Source organism: Onychomys torridus, chromosome 1, assembly GCF_903995425.1.
Source record: "Onychomys torridus chromosome 1, mOncTor1.1, whole genome shotgun sequence".
Classification (NCBI taxonomy): domain Eukaryota; kingdom Metazoa; phylum Chordata; class Mammalia; order Rodentia; family Cricetidae; genus Onychomys; species Onychomys torridus.
The window spans coordinates 118,963,094-118,978,924 of record NC_050443.1 but is presented as its reverse complement, the minus strand read 5'-3'; the positions used below and the strand labels follow the sequence as shown (position 1 = coordinate 118,978,924).

Below are 15,831 nucleotides of genomic sequence, written 5' to 3'. Positions count from 1 at the left end.
GAAGTGAAAGAACCAGAACCGCCCACGCTACATGTACATTTATTTGGGAGAGGGTAGTCTCTGGGACCTTCTTGAGGGTCACAGCCTGGTTCAAAAGTCTGGCCAGGCATGGTAGGGCACACATTTAATCCCAGCATTTGGGAAGCAGAGGCAGGCGGATGTCTGTGAATTTGAGGCCAGCCCTGTCTGCAGAGTTCCAGGACAGCCAAGGCTATGTAGAGAAACCCTTTCTCAAAACAAAGAAATAAACAAAAATAAAATAAATAAATAAAATAAAATAAAATAAAATAAAATAAAATAAAATAAAATAAAAAACAAAAAAAGACCCAAACCATAGGCTGCTCTGGCAGTGAACACTGCCCTCTGCCCCACACAGAAACCTGAGCTGTGAGAAACAGGGGCCTGCAGGGCCCCCCCCCACCCCACCCCCCATCCCCACTGGAAACCTCCTCAACAAGTCACCCCCTTCCTCTCATATCTTCTGAGCAGCAACCCTCTGAGTTTAAGTACTTTCTTGACCTAGCTGGACCAATGACAATTTACCACTGGATAAATGAGACCCCTTACCCTAAAGGTTGCCAATAGTGGGGGAGGGGCACTGGGCCCCTCGCACATCCATGATGAACTGTCAATGAGACCCATCTCATGGAGGTCTTGTGCAGATAGCCACAGCTGCCGTGAGTTCACGGGTGCAATGGCTATGTCACGCCCAGAAGACTGCACATCGCTCCATCCTCTGGCTCTTCCCACTTTTGGGAGATGTTCCCTGAGCCTTGGAGGGGGTGATGGAGAGGTCTCTCTCACTCGGGGTGAACACTCCACCATCACCTATCCTCTGCTCCTGGGCCAGTTACAGGTTCTGCTCCTTGCAATTAGGAGCTTCTCTAACAAAGGCTGGATGCAACACTAATCTGTGGTTGTATTTTACATTTTGAGACAGGGTCTTACTCTTTAACCCAGAAGAATTGGTCCTTCTGACTCAACCTCTCTGGAGATGGTATTACAAATACTGGCTTTGGAATATGCTTCGTGTGTGTGTGTGTGTGTGTGTGTGTGTGTGTGTGTGTGTGTGTGTGTGTTTCCAGACAGGGTTTCACTGTGTAGCCTTGGCTGACCTGGAACTCACTCTGTAGATCAGACTGGCCTGGAACTCACAGAGATCAGCCTGTCTTACTGAGTGCTGGGATCAAAGGTGTGTGCCACCACCGCCCGCTGGATTATTCTTATCTGTACCATTCTCGATGTGAAGCCAAACTGTACCACAGCCTCTTTAGACTACACTTCCTACTACTTTCCTGAGAGCTAAACAAAACAAGTTGCCGACTTTGTTTGGAACGGTTGTGGGTACCCCTGCCTTCTCCTGCTGTGTTTTCCTGAGGAGGTGTGGAGGGAGCCTGGCAAGTAGACTAGGCTACTACTCCCACTGTCCCTCTGAGGCTTGTGACTCCGAGAGTGGAGTGCCTCGGGCACATGACACTCTAGTGGCGTCCAGAGCCCTTAGCCACACCCTGTTTCACTTCGTCCCGCCCCTGAGCCGGGTCCTATAAAAGCACTGGCTGTCTCCTTCTCACTGAGATAAAACCGTCCCGGCGGCTCCGGCACCAGGTATGAGGGACCCTTAGCCCACGCGGGGAGGGAGGGAGCTAGTGCCACACGGGGAGATTCTTGTCCCCTCCACGGAGTAGCGAGCGATCGGGGAAGGGCAGTACAGAGAGATCGGGGACACCGGAGGGCAGAGGGTCCTGCAAGAAATGGGATCGGAACATCTGCAGGTGGGGTTGGGATCTGTGTAGGGGTTCGGTGGAGGCCGAGGACTGCGCCCGCCCGTAGCCACTGGAACAGAGGGAAGCCCGCAGCTGCCCATGGCTGGGCTGTTTAGGTTTCATTTTCCTGGGATGCAGTTTCGCTTTACTCGCCTGGGCCCGCCCCCTTTTCTCATTGTGTCTTCGCAGGGTCCAGCCTGCGACAGCCCATCCAGGCTTGGACGCTGGATCAACACCTGTGACTTCACGTGTGCGTTCCCGCTACATCTGTAGTCACATCTATAGCCACCCTGGCCGAGGAATCCACACTTAGGTTCGGAACCTAGGTGGCTACAAGTTCTCAAACCTCATCTGTGACCCTCAACACCCTACACCTGGGTCACATTTGTGACACTTAAATTACCACTTGTGACCAACACACATAATCACACTTGTGACACTTGGCCACACTATCCGTGGCTACAACCTGAAACATCAGTGACACCGAGGGACTTTTACCTCACTTGTAATACCTGATTGCTCCAGTGACTACTTGTCACAGAGTAGGACCACTCTGATTCTCCCAGACTGTCCTTGTAGAAGGAGCAATGGCCACAGAGAGGTGAGAACATGCCCACTCTGCTTGTGTTGGGTCCTGTATACCTTGTCTTTGACCCTGATCCTAGTGTTGTTGCCCTGCTTGCAGGGGGCCCCAGCGTATGCTGTTTGGAGAGTGGCTACTGGGGGAGGTCAGTAGCGGCCAGTATGAGGGCCTTCGGTGGCTGGACGAGGCTCACACAGTCTTCCGTGTGCCCTGGAAGCATTTCGGGCGCAAGGATCTGGATGAAGCTGATGCACGTATCTTCAAGGTGGTACCCAGTCCTGCTCTCTATATAATCTGCTCTGTCTTGGTGGCTTCATGGTTGGATTTGTGGTTTTTAAAACTGTTTGGAAAAAGGCTGATTGTAGGCCCAGTGGCTTTCTTTCCAAGGTGTGGGTGAGTGGGTGGGTGGGCGGGTAGCACATTTCCTCCTAAGTTAGAGCCTTGGGCTGAGTAAGATGCCTGGCAGTTTGGGAACAAAGGGGAGAAAAACTTTTGGAACTACTCAAGCATCATAACTAGAACTCCTGGGGAATCCATCCTCAACCCACGTTCTCTGTCCTCTCCTTCAGGCCTGGGCTGTGGCCCGAGGGAGGTGGCCACCTAGCGTCGGTAACCTGCCATCCCCAGAGGCTGAGGCTGCTGAGCGAGCAGGCTGGAAAACCAACTTCCGCTGTGCACTCCACAGCACAGGGCTCTTTATCTTGCGTCAAGACAATTCAGGGGACCCCGCTGACCCGCACAAGGTGTATGAACTTAGCCTGGAGCTTAGATCTACTGGTGAGGAATGCCACAAATAGGGATGGGCTGGGGAGGTACGTGGCCTGCTGTGTCTTGGTGGCTTCATGGTTAGATGTGTGGTTTTTAAAACTGGTTGGAAAAAGGATGATTGTAGACCCAGTAGCTCACCTTCCAAGGTGTGGGTGGGCGGGTGGCACATTTCCTCCTAAGTTAGAGCCTTGGGCTAAGTGAGACACCTGGTGGTTTGGGGACAAAGGGAACTACTTAAGCATCCTAACCAGTTGCAGGTCAGTCTCAGATGCCAATCCCCACTCCTCTCTCCTTCAGAAGGCCGGGCCATGGAAAACAGGGAAGGAGTGACCCTCAGCAACGCTGTACCCACACAGGTATAACCTGGTTCGCACCTTCTAGGTGTGGGAGATGGGCAACTGCCTACCACTAAACTTTTTCTTGTAGGGCGTGTCTCCAGGACCATTCTCCGCAAGAAGAAATGCTGGGCTCCAAACCCCAAGCCCTCCCCTTTCTGGGGATACTGGGGAGCTTTCTGGTGATACCAAGGACCTCTTGCTTCAGGTTTTGGAGTACAGCCTCCTAGAGGACCACCTACTGGAATATGAGTCTGGGGCAAACTCAGTCCCATCACAGGAGCCTGGTGAGAGGCAGGAAGAACCTTTACTGAGCTGGGGCAGAACTAGAGAATCCTCATCTGCCCAAGGCTGTATGAGAGAGGACAACAGAACCCTAGAGGGAAGGAGGAAAGATAACAGGGGTGGGAAGCTAGCGCACCGTGAAGGAAGGGCAATATTGACAGGCAGTTTCAACTCGTCCTCAGGAGGGAAGCAAGAACATGCTTCTGAGGAGCCACATGCAGCATGGCAGGTGGAAGCTGCCCCCAGCCCCAGGCTTCAACACCCAGCTCTGATGACTGGTGAGGACCTGGGGACCTGTTGGTGTGGGCTAGGTCTTCCCCAGTACACATCTATACCTCAGTGGGAGGTGAATGGGTCCTGGGTATGGAACAAACTGCCCCACCCATACCTACCACTCAGCCTTGGTTGTACACAGAGCACAATCTAGGGTTTCTGGATGTGACCATCATGTACAAGGGCCGCACAGTGCTACAGGCAATGGTGGGGTACCCCAGCTGTGTGTTCCTGTATAGCCCCATGAACTCGGCGATAAACCCGGCACCCCAGCCAGTGATTTTTCCCAGCCCTGCTGAACTACCAGATCAGAAGCAGCTGCGTTACACAGAGACACTTCTGCAGCATGTGTCTCCAGGCCTTCAGCTGGAGCTGCGGGGGCCTTCACTGTGGGCCCTTCGCATGGGCAAGTGCAAGGTGTACTGGGAGGTGGGCAGCCCCATGGGCTCCACCAACCCCTCCACCCCAGCCCAGCTGCTGGAGCGCAACTGCCATACCCCAATCTTCGACTTCAGCACTTTCTTCAGAGGTCAGTGAGGTGCCTGTCTGGGGTGCTGTCCTCATGGGTCCCTGGAGCCTTTCTTAACCTGCTCACCAAAGCTATATCCTAACAGAGTTGGAAGAGTTTCGGGCCCGGAAGCGGCAAGGATCACCACACTACACCATCTACCTGGGTTTTGGGCAAGACTTGTCAGCAGGGAGGCCCAAGGAGAAGAGCCTAATTCTGGTGAAGGTAGAGCCTGGGTTGGCAAGTAAAGGTGGGTGTGGGCTACTGGGTGGGAGCCCTAACAGATGTCCTTCCACAGCTGGAGCCATGGCTATGCAAAGCATACTTGGAAGGTGTGCAGCGTGAGGGTGTGTCATCCCTGGACAGCAGCAGTCTTGGCCTGTGCCTGTCTAGCACCAGCAGTCTCTACGATGACATTGAACACTTCCTCATGGAGATGGGTCAGTGGACCTAGCTCAGAACTGGAACTCCCAATAAAGAGTCGAGAACCAGTGCCGTCCTGAGTCAGGTTTACTCCCTAGCTGTATGTTACCTCTTTATTGGACCTGGTGGGGCCCCATGAAAGCTGACCCCCATCCCTACACACTAAGCCTCCTTTGCAGCGTTCATCTTTACAGTGAAGATCTGGCTTGAGTTATCACACCCCTTACTGGATACAAACACTCTAAGACAGGCATCAGGAACATGCTTACAGTGCAGGTGTACTGGGGAAGGTGGGATACGTGTCTGTCTGAGTCTGAGCCTCATAGCACTGTGTCCTGTCTCCTGACAGAAGCCAAAGCAACTAGAGTAAGAAAACCGCTTACTATAGCAGAGGCTCACTAAGTGAGCGCTGGCAGGTGGCAATGGGCACATAGGAGCTTCCCACTGGGCCATCAGGTTTCCTGAAACCAAAAAAGCTTCACCTTCCAAGCACTGACTACACAGAAAAGTTTCTAAAGATAAGCCATTTTTGATAAATTAGAACACAATGGAAACAGTGTATCTATAATATACATATAAAAAAAGTCCAGTTTTCACTTGTAAGTAAGACAGGTGCAGACAGGTGTCATGGGAAGCTCAGAGCCAGGAGTGCTGGTAGCCCCGTTTCTTTCCCACTGGGGACATCTCCCCACAGTGGCCAGTCTCAGGTCTCAGCACCCTGAGTGGGTGGCTCTTCCCCAGCTTCAGGCTTCTTGTGTCTGCGCATATGCCTGTATTTGTCCACATAGGCCTTCACCAGGTTGGCCACCTTCACAGGGTTGATTTCACCACTCTTGCTGTGGCAGATCTGAAGAAAGAACACATCACCCTGAATGCTCTCAACCTATCAGAAACCAACCATGCTGGCATCCTTGCCCCGGCCTTGGTCTTATTAAGAGTACATGGCTCCTGCTCCCACACACATACACCCGTGACCACACTTAACAGAGCTGCTGATGTTTTTCTACATGTGTCAAAGGTCAGTAGGGGGTTGGGAATTTAGCTCAGTGGTAGAGCGCTTGCCTAGCAAGCGCAAGGCCCTGGGTTCGATCCTCAGCTTAAAAAAAAAAGGTCAGTAGGAAGCTAGAGACTCGTTCCTACGGAAAGATCTGCCCATCTCTCAGGGACTCAGTTCTTCCAAAGAAACTGGGTAGACTGGGGAACTTTAAATTCCTCATCTTTTCAGTTTTAACAAGTATGGGCACTAGCCGGGCGGTAGTGGCACACGCCTTTAATCCCAGCACTCAGGAGGCAGAGCCAGTTCGAGGCCAGCCTGGGTGGGCTACAGAGTGAGTTCCAGGACAGGCTCCAAAGTTACAGAGAAACCCGTCTTGAAAAACAAAAAAACAAGCATGGGCACTTACTAGAGACAGGACTTATTTAAAGGCTTCAGCTACTTGGCCCAGCTGGCTGACTCCACATTTAGAGACCCAGGAGTCCATGCAAACAAGAAATAGCAACTATCTGTCACATACAGATCTAGCTGTGTCACAACGGGTCCCTCGCATCTTCAAGGTCGCCACAGGCATATGTTCACCTGCTTGCGGCCTACCTTCTGCACAGCTTTGCGCAGGATGTCCTTGTACTCCTCCTTGGTCACTTCCCTCTTCTGGTAGAAGGGTTTGATGGCCAGCTTCACCTCCTCCACAGCCCGCTCCTGCATGTGCAGCTTCTTCATGTACTAGGAGGGAGGACATGTGTGACTTACGGCAAGATGGCCAAAACTGGCCTGTGGGCCCCTTGGTGGGAAGTCAGCAATTTTGGGATGTCCCTCACCCAAGACCACTAAAGGCAAGGGGCTCACTGCTCTCTTGCCACCCTGCCCAAGCCACTATGTCTGGATGCTAGACCTAAAATCAGGGCCAAATTAAGAGAGGGTCATGGAAGGACAGGCAGCACTCACCTCCTCTTTTCTGGTCTTCTCAGCCGCTGACTTGGGAGTAGCAGTCTTTTCCTCTGAGTTGTTGGTGGTGGTTGGAATAGCTAGCTCTGAGGTTGTGGCTGGCATAGTGGGCACTGGGACTAGGTTCTGGGCTGCACTGCAGCCTGCTAGGGGGAGGGTCCCCTGCAGCATCACCTGGACTGAGGGCTGGCTGACCAGTGCATAGGGCAGGATGCTTGAGGGCTGAGCCAGGGGTGGTGGCATGTTGGGGCTGTAAACCTGGGTAAGAATACCCGCTGCTGAGTGTAGAGTCCCAACAGCTGGCAGCCCTTCTGCCCCGGAAGCACCAGGGGGCTGTATAGGAAGGAAGTAGAGCCATGAGGTCTAAGCCCTAACCAGGGCAGCCCCAAATACCCAGCACAAGGACCATGCTCCTCTAGCCCAGCACCCACCTGAGAGGGATCTGCATCAGGTAACCCAGACTCCTGGAGCACGTGGATGGGAGGGGGCAGGTCGGAGAATGGTGCCTGCTGAGCTCCTATGAGGGCCCTGTCCTCTGCATCCCAGTCTCCTTCCTGGGGCCTCTGTGACCTCTGAAGTGGTGTCCCTGAGGACCCAACAGACAGGGAAGGTGGGTGTCTTGTGGTCAACCCTGGCCAAAACACTTCCAGAGAACCAGCAGTGGGAACCAAGGTCAAGCTGCAGATCTATCTCTAAGAGGCTGGACTCAGGTAGGGCCCCAAAGAGTCAGGAGAGGCTCTTGGGGTGGCTGCCTCCCTGCCTCATGCCTGCTCTACACCCCTCATCCACAAGGACGACCACCACCAGGGGCCCAGGCACTGGCAGGGCCAACTCACTTGGAACTCTGTCCAGGGCTGGGGCGCTGTCCTCTGCTTCCTGAAGGTTCCAGGTGACTCTCTTCACCAGGGTTCTAGACCGCAGCACTGGGGCCTGGGCCACAGCATCCTTGGGCCCGACTGTTTCACATCCTCTTCCACTTAGCAAAGGACTGTCCTTTCCCATGAGCACCACATCCGGGGTGCTAAGAGTTGCAGTAGTGGTCTCTACAGCGTCCTGCCTGAGCAGGCACTGGGGTGAAGGGGTCAATGCCTGGGGTGCAGGCTTTGAGATACCATCACTGTGAACCAGTAACACTTCCCTCTGGATGGTGGGTAGAGCAGTGTCCTGTGGAAGGCTGGCTAGGCGCACTGGGGGATTTGATGGGAAGTTTCGCTCAGGGGAGGAGTCTGTACTCTCAGGGGAAGGAGGGGAGCTCATGTCATCGAGCTGAAGGAAGATGGCTTCATTTGAAAAATCCTCAAAGACGTGGCCTGCCTCCACAGAATCACCGTAGTCTAGGTCCTCAGGCACACACTCAACAGGCTCTGCCAGGACAGGAGCGGGGATTTCTGGCGGGTTCAGGTTGGCCAGAACCGCCTCTGGCAGGACACTTACTTCTAAGACCGGAGGCTCGGCAGGGTGGGTTCCATCCTGCCTTGGTTCCCCCTGTGCAGTGGGGGCTGGGGAAACCTCCCTCACAGCCACCTTCTTCTCTGGGGAATGGGGCCGCTTCTCACGGGAACGTGGCCTCCGTGGCCTATGCTCCACGCTGGGGGACCGAGACCGATACCTCCTTTTCTCCCGGGACCGAGTCATACTCTCCTTCTTATCCATCCGCTCTCGGCTCCGCTCCCGATGCTTGTGTCTCCGGTCCCTCTCCAGGCTGCTGTGGGGTGAGCAGTCCCTGCCTCGAGACCTGGACCCTGAATGGCGCCTCTTCCGTCTCTTACTCTCATGGCGCTCACAGGAAGAACTGTCAGGACTCCCCGAGCGGGACCTAGACTTCCTCCAGCACCTGCCATGACCCCAGGGGCCCCGCCTCCGCTCTCTGTCCCTGTCCCTCCTTCTCTTTGCTCTGTCCTGGCTGCTGGCACGGTCACTCGAAGACCTCCGACTCTTAGCCTTGGCTCTGTGCCTTTTGGCATGTTCCTCAGCCGCTGGAGACACTGAGCGTGAGGTCCTGTCCCTGGAGCCAGAACGAGTGCTGGAGCGTGTCCTCTGGTGCTCTCTGGCAACCTTCTTCTTCTTAGTTTTCTTCCTGCTGCGGGAGCTGGAGGTGGAACGGGAACGGGATGGGGCCCTGAGCTCCACAATCCTGTGGGTGGTTATCTGGGGAGCATCTGGGCTCGGTGGAACACCTGGCTCCACAACAGTCACACATGTCACTGTCCGTTCCTCAGAACCAAAGAAGGGTGTACAAGACACTCCATCTTCATCATCCCAAGGGTCTGGTGGGGATGGCCGCTGAGTTCGGGCTGCAGAGCCCTGGATCTCTGTAGACTCCATCTCCCTGAGTCCTTCTTGTTCCACATCAGAGGCTCCTTCAGCAGGTTCCTTGCCCAGGAACTCCAGCATGCCAGACACAGGCTCATTAGGGGGCTGGGGCTCAGCAGGTTCCATCTCAGTCCCAAAAATGCTTTCTACCCTGTAGGAAGTAACACAGCGAACAGTCTGGAAGGCTGGGGCCTTTGGGCTGTTGATGGAGATAGTTCTCGTGATCTCAGAGGGCAGGAGACCTGGGCCAAGACTCTCAGGGCTGCTGCTAGGAGGGCTGGAGTCCGAGCCAGTGGGTTCAAAGGGGTCATAGATTTCACTCTTGAGTTGTTTTGGCTTCTTGATGGAGAAGAGGGGTGAAGGGTTCTCCTTCCTCTGCACCTTGCTATCTACTGGCCGGAATGTGTTACAGAAGCCAGGACTGGACAGCTGGCTGCAATGTGCGGTGTTCCCAGGGATGTTGATCCTAAAGCTTTCAAAGGTAGACCCAATGCTCTTTCCTCTTGAGGGCCCTAGGGGGGCCACACTGCCATGGGAGCTGGGGGCAGAAGGGCGAGAACCACCTGTGTGTGAGCCAGTCTCTTGGGGACCCCTGCTGCTGGGCTCATTCTCAGCCCGGCCTTGCCCTGGCTGCCCGGGGCCTTCCCTGCCAGTCAGGCGGCTGATGCAAGTGCTGGGGAGCTCCACGGTCTGCCCACTGGCTGGGGCCTGGTCCTGTGAGCCGTCACTGCGGTCCCTATGGATCTTTGGTATCCTGGGTAGCTTTGAGATATCAGGTCTCCTGGGATCTGTTTTCTGGGGACGCACAAGAGCTGTATTTCTAGACAGAACGTTAGAGTGAGCAGTCATCTTAGATGAGGCAGAACCAAGAGGCAATGCCCGTGTGTTGGAGCCATTAAGCTGGGGGTTGTTATTCTGCTTCAATGTAGGTCTGCTCTCATTCCAAAGATTCCCAGCCTGACTTGAACGTGGGGTCACTGATGAGTCCAACCTTACAGGGGTCTCCACTGTGCGGCCAGGGATACAGCGTGGGGCTGCTCTGTCCCCACAGCTCAGCCCTGAGCTCTGTTGCCTGTCTCCCATGAGTCCACTAGATGCGCTCCCTGAGGGTAGTGCCCCAGACTGCAGGTTGTCTCTGGGCCTGGACTCTTCTCTGGATTGAGTCACAGAATTACGCTGAAGAGAAACAGGAGCTAAAAAACAAAAGTCAGATAGCAACCCTTCCCACTCCTGTAAGAAGTTCAACCATTTGTCATGTATGACCGGAAGTAACACTGAAATGGTTGTTTCCAGAGAGTTCACTTGCTACTCCAAAACAGGAGTATCATGGGCTCAGCTGTACCACTACCCACCCCGCGGGATCATCCACACCCTCACTGCCATGTAGTCTTTCTCTTTGCAGACATGACTATGGTTCAACTGAGTCCCTAGCTAGTGAGACACAGACAAGAGGCTGCAGATGGAGGCACTGCCCACTCTTGACCATTGCTGGTTCCTGGGGCATCAGGCACTACGGATCTGTGATCTGTCCTGGAAATGCCACACTCCCCTAACTACTCAGTCATGGAAGGACCCTGACAGACACTCACACTGGTTATGCTGTCAGCAGTGTCTCCCCAACTCAGAGCAAAGCCTGAGAACCTGTCCAACTCATCCACTTCTAGGACTGTGACTTTATATTTCCAAATCCATAAGGACAGCAAGCCCACAGCAGCTCACCTGCTCTCTTGGCACTGAGAGAGCCATCCCGGTGGATGACAACATCCGCACTGCTCATCATGAGGAGGCTCTGGCCAGACAAGATGCTCCCCAGGAGGTCAGGAACAGGCGCTTCCTCCACACTGGGCTCTGGGGCCACAGCAGGGAGCTGCCTCCTGTAGACACAGACCAGAGAGTGTTCTGCTAGCTTGGTCCCTCTGCATTCCTCTGGCCCGAGCCCCCACCCTTCAGCCCCAACATGAGGAGACCAGGTGTGTAGGGAGGCCATCTATAATGTGTGTCTACCCACTCTACCACTAAGCAAGAGCTGGCAGGGGAGTATCTCTACAACTGACTGTGGACCTGCACTCCTGCCTTGCTAAAGGACCCTTACTCTCTCAAAGACTGCGGCCAGCGTGGCCGGTAGCTGTGCTAACTGACCCCAAGACAACTAGCTTTGATGTAGCACTCAGAGCCAACCTCAAGCACATCAAAGCAAGGGGAGTTGCTCAGCCACACAGAAAGGATAAGTAATTCAGTGTCCTTACCCACCCCAGATGTTCCTGCTGCCCCATACCTAGAGAGCCCCAGGGCCACAGGTCTGGCCACAGGCTGGTGAGACTGTAAGGCTGAGCGGGACAGCACTCTCCTCTTGGCACTCAAAGGGGAAGGCGGATCTGCAGATGGCTCTTCATTGCTGGAGGGGACACTGAGAAAGTGGACCATTCTGTAAGTTCACACACAGCCCAACCAAACCTGAGGATGAGCTGGGATACTGGGACAGTCACTACTGTAGTCACCTGTCAAAAGGGTCCAGCTCATAGGGATCTCCAAACAGAGACAGAGAAGCTGCTCCAATATCTGCCCTCATGAGCCCCAGAGAGGGGTCCACTGGTTTGTACACTGATGGCATGCTGGTACCACGGACAGGTCTGCGGAGGCCTAGTGTTCGTGCAATGCGAGAACGAGCTGTGACTTCATTCTAAATCAAAGTGACAGAAAATTTCAATGAATGACTGGCATCTTGCACATGAACAGCCACATAAGGAACAGTTGTGGACTTTCTGACTCTGCAGAACAGATGTTCAAACTACTGGCTATCCATGTCTTTATATACAAGCATATACTACAGTTATCAGGCAATGGATAACAAGTATAAATTCACATAAAAACACAGGAAATAGACAGTGGTGGTGGCGCACGCCTTTAATCCCAGCACTTGGGAGGCAGAGGCAGGTGGATCTCTGTGAGTTGGAGGCCAGGAAATGTGCAAAGCTACACAGAGAAACCCTGTCTCGAAAAACAAAAACAAAAACAAAAACAAAAAAAAGGAAACACATTGTTTCAGCTTCCTTGTCTTTAAGTAGCAAATCTGTCTCCTGGCAGCAGGGCTGAGTGAGAAGAACACAGTACCTAAGATGAGTCCACTGGACATAGGCTTTTCTTTTCTTTTTGGTTTTGTAAGACAGGGTTTCTCTGTGTAGCTTTGGTGCCTTTCCTGGATCTCACTTTGTAGCCCAGGCTGGCCTTGAACTCACAGAGATCCACCTGCCTCTGCCTCCTGAGTGCTGAGATTAAAGGCGTGCGCCACCACTGCTCAGCGGACATAGGCTTCTCACTCACAGATGAGAGGCTCCCCAGGACAGACAGTGACTATGTCCAGTTAACAACTGTATATACCTCCCCAGGATCCAGGCTATCTGCCCTGAGGACTTCAACTCAGACTGTCCATACTTGCTCCTCAAGTAAGACTGAGAGCCTGTTGATCTGACCAGCCAGTGACCATAAGAAGGTGGCTCCGCCTCCTGCGCCCTGCTGCTAGTCCTCCCTCTGCTCTATCTTTCAGGGTCATCATACAAAACTCTCCACAGACCCCAGGACAAATGACCCAGAGCAGCAGGAAACCAGTCACACAGGGGACAAGACCAGCTAGGCTGGACACTGCCGACAGCCTCACCTTCAGCCTCCTCCCTTTCGTCTTCCGCACACGGTGCTGCCGTTTCTTGGCTCTAGCACCCCCGCTCTTACTTTTCACAGATGGCCTGGACCGGGTTTTCTTTCTTCCCAGCACTTTCCTCCGTCTCCCTACAAAGACAATATGAAATGTCTGGGATTCACTATCTGCAGGGCGCTTCCTGGCCAGGGGAACCAGATCCTCCCAGTACTGTCGGAGCAGAGCCCAGGAAGCTAGGGAGAGGGTCTGGGCACCTCAGCACTGTGTGCTGGCTTGAATTTTACATACAATACACACAGTTTCTTTTTTTATTTGTGTGTATTTGTGTGTGTGTGTGTGTGTGTGTGTGTGTGTGTGTGTGCACTCCAATGTGTGTACACACAGATGTGGGTGACTGTGAAGGGCTAAAAGGGCATCAGAACCTCTGGAACTGGAGTTACAGGTAGCTGTGAGCTGCCCAATGTGGAACTGACTGGGAACTGAACTCAGGTCCTCCTGGGCAGTAGCAAGCACTTCTCTTAAGCTGAGCCATCTCTCCAGCTCCTGATTTTACTTTTTTATTTCTTGAGACAGACTCTGGTCTTATGTACCCCAGGCTGGCATAGAACTGAGTATGTAGTTACAGATGACCTTCTGTTTCACAAGCACTGTATGCCTGGTTTACTACTTTTTAACTTAAATTTATTTACTTTTTTAAAAGGCTTATCTTTTTTTTTGGTTTTTTTTTTGGTTTTTTGGGATTAAAGGCATGTACCACCACTGCCCAGCTTAGACTTATCTTTTTTCTTTCAAGATTTTTAATTATTTATTTATATTTTATGTGCATTATTGTTTTGTCTGCATGTATGTCTATGTGAGGGTATTGGGTCCCTTGGAACTGGAATTACAGACAGTTGTGAGCTGCCATGTAGGTGCTGGGAATTGAACCAAGTTCTCTGGAAGAACGGTCAGTGATCTCAACTGCAAAGCCATCTCTCGGCCCTATTTACTATAGCTGATCTGGAACTCATGGCAATTCTTCTACCTAGCTTCTCAAAGATTTCACATGCCTCACTTAAAAAATATTTTTTTTTAAGATTCTATTTCTGGGTGTGTATCTACTTTGTGTTCACGTGCACACATGGGTACTCAAGCATTCAGAAGACAGTGTGTGATCCCCTATAACTGGAGTAACAGGCAGTTATGAGCAGTCATGTGGGTTCTGGGAACCAATCCCAGGTCTTCTCCAAGAGCAAGAAGTGCCCTTTCTTAACTTTACTCAGCCATCTTCCCAGCACCCCATCTTAGTTGGGGTTTCTATGGCTGTGAAGAGACACCATGACCACAGCAACACTTACAAAGGAAAACATTTAAATTGAGGTGGTAGCTTACAGTTTCAGTGGTTTAGTATATTATCATCTTAGTGGGAAGCATGGTGGTGTGCACGCAGACATGGTGCTGGCTACATGGTGTTTGATTAGAAGGCAGCAGGAAGTAGACTATCTCACTGGGAGTAGCTTAAGCATAGGAGACCTCAAAGCTCACTCTCACAGTGACACACTTCCTCCAACAAGACCACACCTACTCCAGCAAGACCACACTTCCTAATAGTGCCACTTCATGTGGGGGCCATTTTCCTTCAAACCACCACACCCCCCTTTAAAATGTGTGTGTATGTGTGTGTGCATGTGTTATGAAGTCAGAGGAGAACTTGCAGGAATTGGTTCTTTCTTTCCACCATGTAGAATCTGGAGATTGAAATCAGGCTTGTTAGCTAGCATCTCTATCTGCTAAGATATCTCACCCACCATTTTTTGAGGCATGTTCTCACTGTATAGTGGAAAATGACCTTGAACTCAATCCTCCTTGCCTTCACCTGCAGAACACGAGAATTACAGGTATGTGCCAACTTGTTTGCAGCCTGGGCTACAAGCACTGGCTTGGCTTGGCAATTTTTAACTTGAGAAATAAACCTGTAACATCTTGAAAAATAATGTGTTCCTGGGGGAAGGAGGATCCAAATAGCAAGCAATATGGGGTTCCACTACTTTGAGTAGATCAGACTTCCGAACCATTATATAAATTACATAAATTAAAAAAAAAACAAAACCAAAACCATAACAACCAAGTGCTGAAGACAACGACTATAACATGACCTTTCATGGTCCAAACAGAGAGAGCTCTCCTAGAGACTGGAAGACACTTCTGGAGACACTCTTAAAACAGATGTCAATTGCTAAAGGATCTATGCTGTGGTCTAAACCCACCCTCAAAGGTGCTGCTATGACACTTCCTTCGAGGATTCTGATAAGCTAGGAATGAATTCAACCAGGATGTGGCAGGGTGTGAAGAGAATACCAGGTAATTGGAAGCTCCTTCGTTTTTTGACCGGATAAGTAAGGAAAGGCTGCTGGGTCCTGCTGCCCCGCAAACTACACTGCACACGTGAGAGCTGAACCAGGGCAGTTAGTGATCCTCCACAGAAACCCCTAGTACGCAAAGAACACAGTGCCTCTTCTCCCCTGTTGTCCTTTCTATGGCTCCCATAACCTATGGTCAACCATAAATAAAAATACCAAGTGGGAACTTCAAGAAGAAAAAAATCCATCCATTTTAAACTGTATTGTTTGGAGTAATGTGACCCCTGTCCAGGCTAGGAATCAATCTTTGCCTAGAGTGTAGGTATGGGTCAACCTCTACTGCTCACTTTGTGGTTCTGGTTATTAGACAACCTGGGACTGCAATGCTTTAGTTCATGGGACCCTTATGAAGTAGCCCAGGCACTTGGGCCATCCACTGCATCTCTTCCCAGAGGCACTGCACTATCTCACATCATCACAATGAAGACATTTGGAAGAATGAGTTCACCTAGCTTTTACTACAGGACATAGTTATGACTGTTAAATACTAGCTTGGAACTATATAGATTAATCTGGCCTCTGCCTCCCAAGTGCTGGGACTAAAGCTGTGCACCACCATCACCCAGCTCCACAGAATACTCTTGCAA

At 51.9% G+C, this 15,831-nt stretch overlaps 2 protein-coding genes across 6 annotated transcripts in view; one reads left to right on the top strand and one right to left on the bottom strand.

Annotated features, from left to right (window-relative positions):
• The first annotated feature begins 1,538 nt into the window (after window positions 1-1,538).
• Irf7 (interferon regulatory factor 7) lies at window positions 1,539-5,006 on the top strand. 3 transcript variants are annotated; one of them, XM_036195271.1, is made up of 10 exons: window positions 1,539-1,605; window positions 1,953-2,364; window positions 2,449-2,611; window positions 2,916-3,123; window positions 3,415-3,470; window positions 3,541-3,736; window positions 3,917-4,012; window positions 4,150-4,536; window positions 4,622-4,740; window positions 4,814-5,006. In XM_036195271.1, exons 2-10 carry the CDS (start codon window positions 2,351-2,353, stop codon window positions 4,967-4,969), a joined length of 1,395 nt encoding a protein of 464 aa, XP_036051164.1. In that variant the 5' UTR covers window positions 1,539-1,605; window positions 1,953-2,350; the 3' UTR covers window positions 4,970-5,006. The 3 variants fall into 3 exon arrangements, with proteins under 3 accessions (XP_036051164.1, XP_036051170.1, XP_036051154.1); XM_036195277.1 differs by having other exon boundaries at window positions 3,412-3,470; window positions 3,658-3,736; XM_036195261.1 differs by having other exon boundaries at window positions 3,412-3,470.
• A 441-nt stretch (window positions 5,007-5,447) lies between these two features.
• Phrf1 (PHD and ring finger domains 1) overlaps window positions 5,448-15,831 on the bottom strand; it is a 33,140-nt gene continuing 22,756 nt past the window's right edge. For all 3 annotated transcript variants that reach the window (XM_036198961.1, XM_036198980.1, XM_036198970.1), the window contains exons 10-18: window positions 12,849-12,976; window positions 11,692-11,873; window positions 11,469-11,600; window positions 10,913-11,067; window positions 7,717-10,386; window positions 7,312-7,466; window positions 6,881-7,213; window positions 6,530-6,658; window positions 5,448-5,785 (exon numbers count right to left, since the gene is read on the bottom strand). In XM_036198961.1, the coding sequence (XP_036054854.1) occupies window positions 5,642-5,785; window positions 6,530-6,658; window positions 6,881-7,213; window positions 7,312-7,466; window positions 7,717-10,386; window positions 10,913-11,067; window positions 11,469-11,600; window positions 11,692-11,873; window positions 12,849-12,976 (4,028 nt within the window). In that variant the 3' untranslated portion in view covers window positions 5,448-5,641. The remainder of the gene's footprint in view (window positions 5,786-6,529; window positions 6,659-6,880; window positions 7,214-7,311; window positions 7,467-7,716; window positions 10,387-10,912; window positions 11,068-11,468; window positions 11,601-11,691; window positions 11,874-12,848; window positions 12,977-15,831) is intronic.

Excerpts from the sequence above, each read along its gene's own strand:
- Irf7 (XM_036195261.1), top strand. Across the intron at positions 2,612-2,915 it reads CTGATGCACGTATCTTCAAG|GCCTGGGCTGTGGCCCGAGG; the intron begins GTGGTACCCAGT and ends CCTCTCCTTCAG. Across the intron at positions 3,124-3,411 it reads CCTGGAGCTTAGATCTACTG|AAGGCCGGGCCATGGAAAAC; the intron begins GTGAGGAATGCC and ends TCTCTCCTTCAG.